The sequence below is a fragment of the Microcaecilia unicolor genome, chromosome 3, assembly GCF_901765095.1.
Source record: "Microcaecilia unicolor chromosome 3, aMicUni1.1, whole genome shotgun sequence".
Lineage (NCBI taxonomy): Eukaryota > Metazoa > Chordata > Amphibia > Gymnophiona > Siphonopidae > Microcaecilia > Microcaecilia unicolor.
In genome coordinates, this window is record NC_044033.1 from 267,683,971 (window position 1) to 267,697,313 (window position 13,343).

A 13,343-nucleotide genomic window follows, 5' to 3' on the forward strand; every position below is an offset into this window, starting at 1 on the left:
TGTTCAATTTTTTGGATAATGGAAGATAATATATTTTATTGACCAGTGGGATCGCAGCTTATGGGTATAAAAGAATTTCCATCAAGTATTTTTTAAATAAGTCAATGGCTGATATCCCTCTGGCCAAAGGAAAATTCAAAATCCTAAGATTCAAACGCCGATTGAAATTTTCAATCTGTTCTATTTTACGAGCAGTTGTTGTCTTATCTTTAATCAGGAGCTCCGTAGTAGTTTTCAAAGTTTGGTAATCAAGCTGTACTTGTGATATCCGTGTCGTCATATCTTGCTTAAGTTCCTCAAGGGCAAAGGTTAGAGAGTCTACTTTATTCACCAACATAGTTGTTTCTTGCGCAGCTTTTGTAACAGTAACAGTCAAATTTTGTAGAGCTAACCAAATAGATTGTAATGTTACCTCCCTGGGAGTCAAAGCTTCCATGTTGATGTCTTCTGTGCCTTGAAGCGAAAGACTGCCGCTCAAGGCTATACCTCTACCGACTTCCGGCTCAGACAGTCCTTGTGCTTCGCTTCGGAGGGTAGCAGGACAGGGTGGTAAATCGGAGCTTGGTGGCGATAGTGATGTCTCATTCCCAGGTGACGGTGCCGCTCCTCCGACTACCGACACAGCAGGATTCGCCAACCCAACATTAATCGGGGAGCTCGTAGCGTAGCGATGGAGCATTTGTTGGACAGGAGAAGAGGTTCTCGCCGGCGGCAGCACGGCTTTTACCACCCCCTTCCTCTTGGTATGAGGCATTAGTGTTATTGAAAAGAAAAAAAAGAGATAGCTTGCAAAACAAAGGCTCCGATCCACAGTAGCTCCTCGCTAACACTCAAGCTAGTCTGCCATCTTAACTCGTTACAGAATTTAATTTTAATACACATTTACATGGAAAATTTAACCAGAAAAGATCACCCAATTGTATCTTTGGGCGTAATTTAAGGAATTCTTGACGCCGCTTTTGGGTTGCTTTAGAAACATCCGGAAACATTCTTATTTTATAGTTCATAAAAAGCTGATCCCTATGACGAAAAAATTGTTTAAGAATCCAGTCTCTATCTGGTTGTAATACAAAGGAGACTATTAAAGTCATTGGCTTTAAGCCTAAATTGTCTTCTTCCAAAGTATGTGTTCAATTCAAATCCAAAGTATCAAATGGTATTTCAGTCTTCTGATCCTCCATTTGTTCCTTCTCCTTTTTTTTTTATTTGGTAACAGGTAATACATTTTTTATATTAGAGGATATTCCTTCTCTGGCTTCTTCAGAGGGAGGGAGAGTTGAGAAGACGCTCCTAGCCCACTTACCTTAGATTTCTTCAGACAGTATTTTCTTCTTTCTTACAATTCCCAAAAGGAGGGGCAAACAGTGAGCAGATCCCGCGGCTTCTGTTTCACTGTTGATGGGCTCTATGGATCGTTTCCTCAATCCGGAAATGATGTCGGGAGCTAGAACTCCATTGCCGGAGAGTGCGGGGAGAGGTGAGCCACCCCTCCGTCTTGAGACAGAGACATCATTAAGCCCTGAACAACGGTCAGCTCCTCCCATGCCAGCGGACACGCCGAGAAGGGGCCAGGAAACCCCTTGCTCCCAAGTGGTGACGGGGCCTCCCGGCGTGGGACCCAACCCGGATGGAAGCCCGCCGATGGTATTCCCACATGAAGTACTGGATTCAAGGGAAGGAACGGTCCCTTCTCTGTACCTTTTCTAATTCCATAATAACTATTTGAGATGCGGTGACCAGAATTGTACACAATATTCGAGGTGCGGTCGCACCATGGAGCGATATAAAGGCATTATAACGTCTTCATTTTTGTTTTCCATTCCTTTCCTAATAATACATAACCTATTTGCTTTATTGGCCGCTGCTGCACACTGAGCAGATGTTTTCAAATTATCAACGATGACACCTAAATATCTTTCCTAGTCAGCAACTCCTAATGTGGAACCTTGCATCGCATAGCTATAGCAGTGGCGTTCCTAGCCTGGCTGACACCCCCCCCCCCCGGCGAAACTACACCCCCCCCCAGGTGCATTTTTACCTGCTGGGGGGGGGGGGGGTGCCCGCGTGCCTGTTAGCTCCGAGTCCTCTTGTTCCCTCCCTGCTGCTCCCTCTGCGCGGAACAGGAAGTAACCTGTTCTGCGCAGAGGGAACAGCAGGGAGGGAACGAGCAGACTCGGAGCCAACAGGCGTGCGGCATCCCCCCCCAGCGGCGTGGCCGCCCCCACCGCCTCCCCCCCTTGGTACGCCACTGAGCTATAGTTTGGGTTTCTCTTTCCCACGTGCCTCACTTTGCACTTGCTCACGTTAAATGGCATCTGCCATTTGGATGCCCAGTCTTCCAGTCTCTAAAGGTCCTCTTGTAATCTTTCACAATCCTCTTACAATTTAACAACCTTGAATAACTTTGTGTCATCAGCAAATTTAATTACCTCACTAGTTACTCCCAGCTCTAGATCATTTATAAATATGTTAAAAAGCAGCGGTCCCAGCCAGTCCCCTGGGGAACCCCACTATCTACCCTTCTCCATTGAGAATACTGACCATTTAACCCTACTCTCTGTTTTCTATCTTTTAACCAGTTTTTAATCCACAATAGGACACTACCTCCTATCCCATGACTCTCCAATTTCCTCTGGAATTCAATCCATTTTACTTTTAGTAAAACTAAATTTTTGAAAACGATTGTCTTGCAAGTGAATCATCAGTGGCGTACCAAGGGGGGGGGCAGTGGGTGCAGTCCGCCCCGGGTGCACGCCGCTGGGGGGGGGGGGTGCCACGCGCTTGTCCGCTACGTTCGTTCTGTGCTCCCTCTGCCCTGGAACAGGTTACTTCCTGTTCTGGGGCAGAGGGAGCATGGAAACGAACGAAGTGGACAGGCGTGTGGCACCCCCCCCCCCCCCAGCGGGGTGTACCCGGGGGGGGGGGTTCTTTCGCCGGGGGGGGGGTTGCATTGGCGATCCGCCCCAGGTGTCAGCCCCCCTAGGAACGCCACTGTGAATCATTACTCTAGCAGAAAGTGGATTGTTCAGTCTGATTCAAAGTTCCCTCAACTTGGGCCTGGGTCCAGTATTACTGATGTCTTCGGCCTGGGTCGGTAGGTTTTGATCAAGGGAATCTCTGAAACACTTGACTTCTGTATCACAAAGAAAATGTTAACATCATTATTGTCATTATCTGTATTAGAAACGCCCTTGCATCTTCATCTTTGTTATCATTGTCCTGCTGCCAATCACAAACAAGGCTTTCACAAAGTTGGAATCCTTGTGTGTTCTAATGGGAAACTGTGAATATCTTTGAGAACTGAAGCAAGAATGTCACATATGTGGGAACCCTTCAGGTTTAAGCCCAGACAAACAGACTTTCTTTCTCAAGCCTATCAAGCTTGTGGCGAATGTAAAATTGGCCATAGAATGACCAGCAGTTTCTTGTGATAGAGCTGTATGTCAGTTTTAAAGTGACCCAACTCGTCCGTCCTGTGAGTGGCTGGAGACCAGTAGCCCATTCAATAAACACAGGCAACTAGTATTCTCATAGGCTATAGTCACTGAATAGCAAAATTTAAGTTAGGGATGAGCCACTGTTGTGTAAGGAGGTTTGTAACAGCATGTTATTCTAGAGAATCTAGAAACATGTAGGCTGATAAAACCATATGGCCGATCCAGTCTACCCATCCTGTATTTCTTTTCAAGCAAAAGTGACTGGTTACATTTATTTAGCAGGCAGTGCTACTTAGTAACTATTTTTATGCAGCGAGACCTAATAGTAAAATAAAATTCTTAAGGCTGCCCCCCCCCCCCCCCTGTTGATAAAACAAATATTGTTCCACAAAACACTTATTGCCATAGGTCTATGGCGGGCTAATTTTTCCCCTTGAGGACCTCTCCCGCCCTCTTTGCAAGGCAAGGCTTTTGCTGTTCTCCAGCTGCCCAAAGGGATGATGGAGAGCTCCACCCACCCTGCCTCTGAGAGGGGCGGGGCAGGAGTCATGTGGTGCAACGGGTGTGTGAGAAAACCCAGAGATACAGCTGCATCTAATAATCGGTCGCGAGCTGTAGCCTGACTCCGCGCGAGGCAAGCGCTGCCACATCAAACATGGGGCGAATGGACGAGAAGGCGCAACCTGCGCGCCCAGTGCGGAGCACAGCCACATCCCTACCGCTAGTGCCACAGCCTAGGGAGAGTCGCAGGACGTACCAGCAGCCGCCAACACCTCTCTCCAGTTCCTGGACCTCGGGCCCACCGCAGCGGCAAGCGGCGGCGTCCGTGTCCCGAAGAGCCGCAAACCCAGTGTGTCACACTCCGCCGCCGCGCTGCCCGCAATCCCAGTCCCGCGCCCGCTCGCCCGTCCCGGAGCCAGCGCTGCGCTTCTCGCTCACTCTTACCCCAGAGGCAGCACTACTCATCCAGAAGCGACGGTGGAAGAAGCAGCAGCTCTCGCCTGGCTCCCACCCGGGTGCCCCCGACCTCGGTTCTGTGCTCAAAGTGTCGCTGCTCAACGAGCACCACCGCTACGATGGTGAGGAGTACGAGGAGGAGGAGGCGCCCGACCGCAGCGTACTGCAAAAATGCAGCGAGTGGCTGCGCGGCGTGGAGAGCGCGGCCAGAGCCGGTGCTGCGGACAGACTGCGCGTGCTGCCTCACCTCGGCAGCCTCTGAAGAACCACGAGCTCTCACCCCTCCCCCGCAGCCCCCCCCCCTCCGTGGAGTGGGGGCAAATCTTGACATGTCTTATCCCCCCATTCGAAATCGTGGGGGTGGGGGCAAATCTTGATTACCCCCCTCCCCCTTTCGAAATCTACAGACTGTAAATCACAACTCAGTAACGAGGTCGAAAGAAGGCGCACTTGTTACCCCCAAACTATTCAGCGTGTTTGAGCTTTATCTCTTGTTGCCTGGGAAACGAAGATGCACCACCGTGAAACCAAAAAAGAACTTTGCTTTCTTTAAGAATATGGGTGTGGTTTTTTTTTGTTTTTTTTTGCCAGTGACTGGTTGAAGGTGAAACGAAACATTTTGCAAATCTGCTGATTTAAAATGTTTTCTGGTTTTATATTAATCTCTGACTGGGAGCAACAGTATCAAAAGAGCCAAACTTTTAAAAATGGCCATTTGTAAGCTGAATCTTGTTTTTGTTTCCTTTGAAGTGCTGGTGGTTGAATCTGTTGAAAACGGAAGATGTCGAACAGATGATGCAAAAATGGAACAATGTGTCTTACGCAAGGTGCCTCTGGAACAGTCTGTTCTGTATAATCGGTTTAATGGGAGATCTATTGAAAATGCAATAATTGTTGCTGGCAGTTCTGTTAGGGCAATTCATCTTGAAGATGCCTTTAAAAATAAACCTAAGTATCTTACCGAAAGGTGTAATAGAAATCATTTATGCAATGGCCTTTATTTTGTGTCGGAAAACTGACCACTTAGGTTTGTTTATATGCAAGCAGGATGTGCCTAATCCGTGACTGCCTTTGTAATTATAGACAGACAACCACCGAAGCTAAGGATTAACATTCCTGGAATGAGAGGGAGACTCCAGCATTTAAAAAAAGAAGTTAGGGGAAAACCCCTGAAGACTTGAATTGTCCTTACCCCAAAATGATTTGGCAATTTCCAGAAAATGGTGTTTTGTTTTTTATTTGTTCTACTTTTATGCAACAATTTTTGGAATTTTTGTAGAATAGCAGTGGTCGAAAATGATTACTAAAGGACCCATTGTCCCAAACAGCAATGGGTAACTTCAGCAGAAGAAAAATGCAACTTATTAAATAGCTGTTTGGTTAACATTTTTTTTTCCTTTTTATATGAGTGCTAGTACATAATATAGGTCAGTTTCTGTATTTAATACATTAAAATTTTTTATTTATTTCTTTAATAAACTATTTATTTTCTGCAGAGCTGTGGCATGTGGACAGTACCTAGACTTACAAGTTGCGAGAGGTATCTTTGCAGAGCAGTAAGAATACATACAGCAGACTTCAGGAGCTTGGATTTTAAGCAGGAGTTTACACAAAATACATTTTGCTCAATATTGCATCCTAAATTGCTGAAAAGTTGAAATTTCCTGATGGGATTCTTTAAGGAGCTTTAAAAAAGTTAGTAATGAAAGCCTTTTCCAAAGGTAAAACCATGTTTTAGTGCGGAAATGGGTTTTTAAATTATTGCTGATTCTTTCGGCTGAATCAAGGGTACTGTGCACCCTAGGGTGTGCCAATAAGCAAAAGAAAACGTGGGTGCTAGAAGCCGTTAGCGCTGTACTAGCGCCCGCATTTACCAGCACAGAATGATCAGAGGGGTCTAGTGTATTCCTCCCCAGTGATCAGAAAAGAGTGCCCAAAACAAAGGTGCCTTACCGCTGCAAGAAATAATACCAGGTCCAAACAAGTGTTAGGCTGTTGGAAGAGAGGATTTTCCATGATTCTCATGCTTTTCTCATGATCCTTGCTGCAAAATCTACTGGTTTCGATTGCTTTTGGAAGCAGAAAGAAGCCTGTGTAAGCCCTTGAGCGCTGGTTGTGAGAAACAGCAGACCTGAACGTGAAGCATACATTGGCATTCTTGTCCTGCGTCTAAATTTAAAGTGGCTATGCTTTAAAAACCCCAAACCACACATTGGCTTCTATTACTTGCATCTAAATATAAGAATCTGAAAAAAAAAAACCGCTTATGTTTAGGCTGCAGAAAACAGATGCCAATGTGTGCTTCACATTTGGGTTTTACCAGGTGCATGCTGAACTCTTCTGGGCATGCACTAAGCACAATCCTCCTGCTGAACTCCCTAATGCTTAAAGCTATGAGCGTGCCTATATTTGAATTTCTTTAGCTTTGAGCATTAGGGCGTTCTGGCGCTATTCAGAATAGCACCAGAGTTGATCATCTGCCCATAGGTGAATCTTCAAATTCCCATTCCGTTAGTTCTGAGGCCCCTAAGTACTAAAACTGATGATTAAACAATCAATCATCATCATCCCAATGCTACTCCTTCCATGATAGTCCTGTAAAATTGCAAAACTGGACATGACAAATTCTTTTATGTATATACAATTCTGTGTGTTTCCCTATATCCCTAACTGAACAATGCTGATACCATCGCTATTGGGCTCATTTTCGAAAGAGAAGGACGTCCATCTTTCGACATAAATCGGAAGATGGATGTCCTTCTCCCAGGGACGTCCAAATCGGTATAATCGAAACCTGATTTAGGACTCCACAACTGCACGCCGTTGCAAAAACAGCCAAAGTTCAAGGGGGTGTGTTGGAGGTGTAGCGAAGGCGGGACTTGGACGTGCCTAACACTTGAACGTCCTTGACCCATAATAAAAAAAACCCAAGGACATCCCTGACGAGCACTTGGACATTTTCACCTGGACCTGTTTTTCTTATGACTAAGGTACAAAAAGGTGCCCGAAATGACCACTGGAGAGAATCGGGGATGACCTGTTACTCCCCCAGTGGTCACTAACCCCCTCCCACCCTCAAAAAACATCTTTAAAAATATGTTGTGCCAGCCTCAGATGTCATACTCAGGTCCGTGACAGCAGTATGCAGGTCCCTGGAGCAGTTTTAGTGGATGCAGTGCACTTCAGACAGGCGGATCCATCCCCCCCCCCCTACCTGTTACGTTTGTGGAGGAAACAGCAAGCACTCCAAAATCCACTGTACCCACATCTAGGTGCCCCCCTTCACCCGTAAGGGCTATGGTAGTGGTGTACAGTAGTGGGTTTTGGGGGGGGGGGGGTTGGGCTCAGCAGACAAGGGAGCTATACCTGGGAGCAATTTATGAAGTCGACTGCAGTGCCCCCTAGGGTGCCTCGTGGTGTCCTGGCATGTCAGGGGGACCAGTGCACTACAAATGCTGGATCCTTCCATGACCAAATGGCTTGCATTTGGTCATTTGACATGGACGTCTTTGGTTTTGAAAATCACAAAAAATCAGAAGCGACCATATCTAGGGACGTCCAAATCCAGGGATGGCGAAATGTAAGGATTTGGACGTCCCTGCCAGTATTTTTGAAACGAAAGATGGACATCCATCTTGTTTCAAAAATACGGGTTTCCCTGCCCCTAGATTTTGCCATTTTGCAAGGATGTCCAAAACGCAATTTGGACGTCCCTTTTGAAAATGCCCCTCTATATGGTACAAAATTAAACATGTTATTTGCAAATTTTAATGCATAGTTACTGTTAACCTTCTGTGTTTGAACACTGAATACAACAGGTGCAAAAGTTTGAACACCCTGTCAAAGCTCTCTAACACCTCCTATGACAGAAATGGGTAAATCTCTTCATAAAGGCGGTTAATAAATCCCAATAAATTAAATTAAATAACAGCATCCAAGCATTTCCTGTGGTCAGCTGTCTTTCTGTTGCAGTTTTAATTCCCCCCCCCCCCCCCCCCCACACACACACATTTCCTTCTAGACATTAACATAGCTTTTGGTGTGCATGGCCCCTTCCCCAAACTGGTTGCATATGCTAATACAGAATTGGTCCTTACTGTTTGCTCCTCCCCCTCCCCCAACTGAGTAGGAAAACCACACCAATGCTTGCAGAACATCATGCATCCTTACATCATGCATTGCATGTTTTCTAATTCTGCTGTATCTTTTTTGAGATGCTGTGACCAGAATTACTCACAGTATTTGAGATGCAGTTGCACCATGGAGCAATACAGAGGCATTATAATCTCATGTTTGTTTTCCATTCCTTTCCTAATAATTTCTAACATTTTATTTGCTTTCTTAGCTGCACGCGGAACACAGGCAGTGTATCATCAACAAAGACACCTAGGGTCTCTTTTATCAAGCCATGCTAGCAGTTTTCGTGCGGCATTCAAAATGAATGGGCTTTGTCAGCATTACCGTAATGGGAACCGCTAGCGCGGCTTGATAAAAGAAGCCCTTAGATCCTTTTCCTGGGCAGTGACCCCTAATGTGGAACCTTACATCAAAGAGATATAGTTTGGCTTCCTCTTTTCTACATGCATCACTTTCTCACATTAACCACCCCCCCCCCCCCCCCCCCCCCCCGTTTACTAAACCATGCTAGCAGCTGCCATGCACTAATGCTGACACAGTGTATCCACTTTGAATAGGCTATGTCGGTATTGCCGCAGTGGCAGCCACTATGACAGCTTAGTACACATGTAGTTAAATGTCATCTGCCATTTGGATGCCCAGTCTCATAAGGTCCTCTTGTAATTTTTCACAATCCTCTTGCGATTTAACAACTTTGAATAACTTTGTGTCATCAGAAAATGTAATTACCTCAGTAGTTATTCCCATCTCTATATCATTTATAAATATGTTTTTGTTTTTTTAAACAGTGGTCCCAGCACAGACCTTTAGGGAACCCTACTATCTACCCTTCTTCATTGAGGCAGAACAACAGTTATAAGCTGGGAGGTTAGAATGGTCAGATTGTTCAACCCAGCTAAATGATGAAGGCTGAACAAATCACTAACTTAGCTAAAGCAGGCTTGTCCAACCCGTGGCCCGCAAACCTCATTTTCTTGGCCTGCGGAAGCTCTGGGTCAAGTCCTCTGATCAAGTCCTCTGCTGTGACTGGTCTAACTAGGAGCTTGAGCCATGTGGCACTGGACGTTGAGGCTGATCCCATGGTGTGAAACTTAACCTCAACTTCCGTGATGTGCGGCTCAACATCGTGGTGAAACCAGTCATGGCAGAGAAGTGAATCCTATGGGAGGATTTCACCCGGAGCTTCCGCAGGCCACTCACAGCAGGGAAGCAAGTGTCCATTGAAGGTGAGACGAACAAGATAGGGTTAAGGTGGGGAGGGTACATATAAGAGAGGGAGATCAGTTTTTGTTTTGGGGTGTTCTCCCTTTCCTCCATGCTCTCCATATTTTTGGGGTGACTGGACTTGGCTCCACCAGACTGTGTGAAGGTGGGTCCTTGGGTGTGTGTCTGGCTTTACTCCTTTTGGGATGTGATCGGTGGGCAATTTTAATTTGATCTGAGAGATTTTGTTTTTCTCAAGGTATGAGTGTACATAGAGAGAGAACAGTTTATGTTTTTTGGTGACAAGAGAGAATGGGTGAAGGCAGAAGGGGATACATATGAGAGAGAGAGAGAGAATGGGTGAAGGCAGGGGGACAAACAAGGGTAATGGGAAGTAGACCAGGCTGCCCAGGAACAACTCGGGGATTTCCAATGCTGATAAAACATTTATTTCAGAGACTCGACACAGACCTGTGTTTCGGCGGTGAGCCTGCTTCAGGAGGTGGAGGTGGAGACAGGGAGAGGGGTTGTATTTCGGTTGGGGTTGAGGCTAGGGCCTGGTGGTGGGGAATGGGGTGCAGATAGTTGAGACAGAGGTGATGGGGTCAAGCTGGAGAAGGGTGACTTAGCAACGACAAGGGGAATGAATGCACTCCTCTGTTAAACTTCACTGGGTGTCAGCTAGTATATTTATACAGCATAGTAACTGTAAGAAATAGGATGTGTTGACCTGTCTGCTATTTAAAAAAAATTATTTAAGACAAATTATTATTTTTAGGCTACTGACAGCTCTTACGGTCTATGGTGCAGAAGAAATCTGTAAGAAGTGGAACAAAATGCTAATTACAAGATTGCAGCTGTTCCCCCCCCCCCCCCCCAATGGGGTTCTTTATTTGAAATTTCAAAATTGTAAGGTGATATGAATTGTTGTGTTTAAGCACTTGTTTGTGCTGTTTTAACAGTCATAATGCATTGGAAGAGAGTAAGAAGTTGCAGAACCAGAAAATGAAGGGAAGACTGTAATCAGAGCCACAGGCAAGATAACTAACCATATGGTGTAGGTAAACAAAAACAAAAAGGGTGTCTCGGCTCTATTTAGCCTCAAACAGTATGACTCAGGCTTTGCTGTTGTTGCTAAGGGTTTTATAATCTGAACATTGTGGCTCTTTGGAATTCATTGTTCATACCTGTAAACAGAAGAAACTTCAGTGCTCTAAACAGAAATACAGAAAAAGGATGGAAACTAAAGACTATTCTATAAGGCAGGGCGCCTAACTCTAGCACATAACTCAGTAGGGGGTGTGGCCATGGGCCTGTCAGGGGTGTTCCAAAAAGTTACATGAGTATTACAGAATATGTCCTCAGCGCACCTGACTTGAGTGCCAGCATTTACACCAGGTTTCAGCAGGCATAAATATGGTGCTTAAAGTTTAGGGTTACCATACGTCTAGTTTTACCTGGACATGTCTTTTTCTTGAGGACACGGCTGGGCAACCGAGCAGGTTTTACCAGCCTGCCTGTTTGGATGAACGGGCGGGTGGGCGGGCCGCAGGCAGGTGGGCCTAAGGGTGTCCTCCCATCCCCTGCCTTACTGTAGTGCCCTGGTGGTCTACTAACCTCTTTGGGCAGGAAGCAGCCCCTTCTTTCCTGCACAGCGCAGCTGCAGACAGTCTTGCTGCCTTCCGTCCCAGCTTGCGAGACTTCCTCAGAAGTCTTGCAAGGTCACTGCTTGAACTCCTGGCAGCCATTTTGAATCAGCGCTGGGACAGGAGGCAGCAAGACAGTCTGCAGCCATGCAGGGCAGGGAAAAAGGGGATCTTTCCTGCCCCAAAGAGGTCACTAGACCACCAGGGCACTACAGTAAGGTAAAGGAGGGGAGAATAGGACACCCTTAGTGGGGAGTGACGGGGTAGGTGGGGTGTGGAAGGGGGCAAGGCTTATGTCCTCTTTTTGGGGGGGAGCAAATATGTTAACGCTACTAAAGTTAAGCATGGGAATCTTCACTAAGTGTGATTCTGTAAAGGGCATTTGAGTGCCATTTTCTGAATCTGGTCCCATATGGCCTATCCATTCTGCCCATCCACACTAACTACTAAGCTATACAGTCCATTCATCTGCCTCAGAGATTCTCTGTGTTTGTTTCAGATTTCTGGAATTTAGATACAGTCCTCACCTTCGACACCTCCTCTGTAAGTCTGTTCCATGCATCCACCACCCTTTCTGTAAATATTTTCTTAGACTACTTCTGAGTCCGCCCCCCCCCCCCCCCCCCCTTCACCTTCATCTTTGTACTGAACTTTATGATTGTTGCTGCTGGGAACACATCACCTTGGAACTGAAGTAATCCAGGAAGAATTACTTTTAGTTGTGTTTCTGCTAGCAATAGGCCTAGGAGGTCTGTTACATCTTAGAACAGACTTTATGGATGGAAGGTGCTCTGGATAAAACTGAGACCAAGTTGTAATGACAGGGCAATGTGTTTCACCAGGGATTCTTCAGCCTAGGAGATAGCAAATATTGCCTGTAGATACCCTTTGTATTATGACCCTGAAGGAAGCTACTGTGTTTTTTTTATAGCTGCTTTAAATATTCTTATTGCTTATTCACACCCTTTTTGTATTCTTTGATCGAATATCTGAGTGTATCCATAATGAATGTCCTTTCTCCAGGACCCAGTCATGTATATGCAAAAGTATTTTCAACTAGCAATAAAGATCTTGCTCTCAGAAGCATGCAGGAGTTAGTACAATCATCTGTGTATCTGAAATAACTTCTAACTCTGGCATTCCAGTGCCACTACTGAAGTCAGAAATTTTGATCTGGAGAGGGGCAGTATGGAATAATTTTTTTGGGGGTGGGGGGGCGTGGAGGGGAGGATGAGATGACATCAAACAACATTTTTAAAATACTTTCATAATTACAAAATTCCAGTTCTGTATTGCTAAATAATGATATAAAAAGCATGTCTGTCCATAGGCACATTTACAAGGTGTGCCATGCATCTTAGAGAGAATGGTGAGTTTTTTTAAAAGGTGCATAGCAATGCAGTCTAGAGAGAACAGTAGTACCAGTGATGGGAGGTAGCTACACACTGCCAGCACAGGGCCATGGAAGGGGAAGATGAGGTGAAAAAGAGGCACAAGTTCATGGATGGGGATATTGGTGGACATTAGAGATATTGAGAGTATGTGGCAGAGTATGAACTTGGGAATTGATGGGAGAGAGGGGATCCTGATTGGATGAAATTGTGGGAGTGTGGGAATTCAGAGATTGGATAAAGATTGAGAGGGACAGCAAGGACTGGGTAGAGGTAATCATGGGCGGCCCAAGGTAAGATGCCACCTGAGGCAGGGCTGAGATGCCACTGCCCCCTCCCTCGGCCTGGCATCTCCCCCTTCTTTCCTCCACCCCCTTTACCTTTTCCTATTTTACAAAAGATGGCGGCGGTGGCAGCAATTCCCATGCGCTGCCCTGCTGCTGGCACCAGTATCTTCTGTACTGAGGCTCTGCCTTTGAGGAAACAGGAAGTTACATTAGAGAAGTGGGCCACAGTAAAGAGAAGAGGCCGGTGCTGCCGCCTTTTGGAAAATGGACAAAAAAGGTAAACTC

The 13,343-nt window shown here is 45.9% G+C and overlaps 1 protein-coding gene across 1 annotated transcript; it reads left to right on the forward strand.

The window, feature by feature from the left end:
- Nucleotides 1-3,979: 3,979 nt before the first annotated feature.
- PRR18 (proline rich 18) lies at nucleotides 3,980-5,548 on the forward strand. The gene has a single exon (XM_030195440.1). It carries the CDS (start codon nucleotides 4,093-4,095, stop codon nucleotides 4,654-4,656), a length of 564 nt encoding a protein of 187 aa, XP_030051300.1. The 5' UTR covers nucleotides 3,980-4,092; the 3' UTR covers nucleotides 4,657-5,548.
- The last annotated feature ends 7,795 nt before the right edge of the window (nucleotides 5,549-13,343 follow it).

Excerpts from the sequence above, each read along its gene's own strand:
- PRR18 (XM_030195440.1), top strand. The coding sequence starts at position 4,093 with ATGGGGCGAATGGACGAGAAGGCGCAACCTGCGCGCCCAGTGCGGAGC.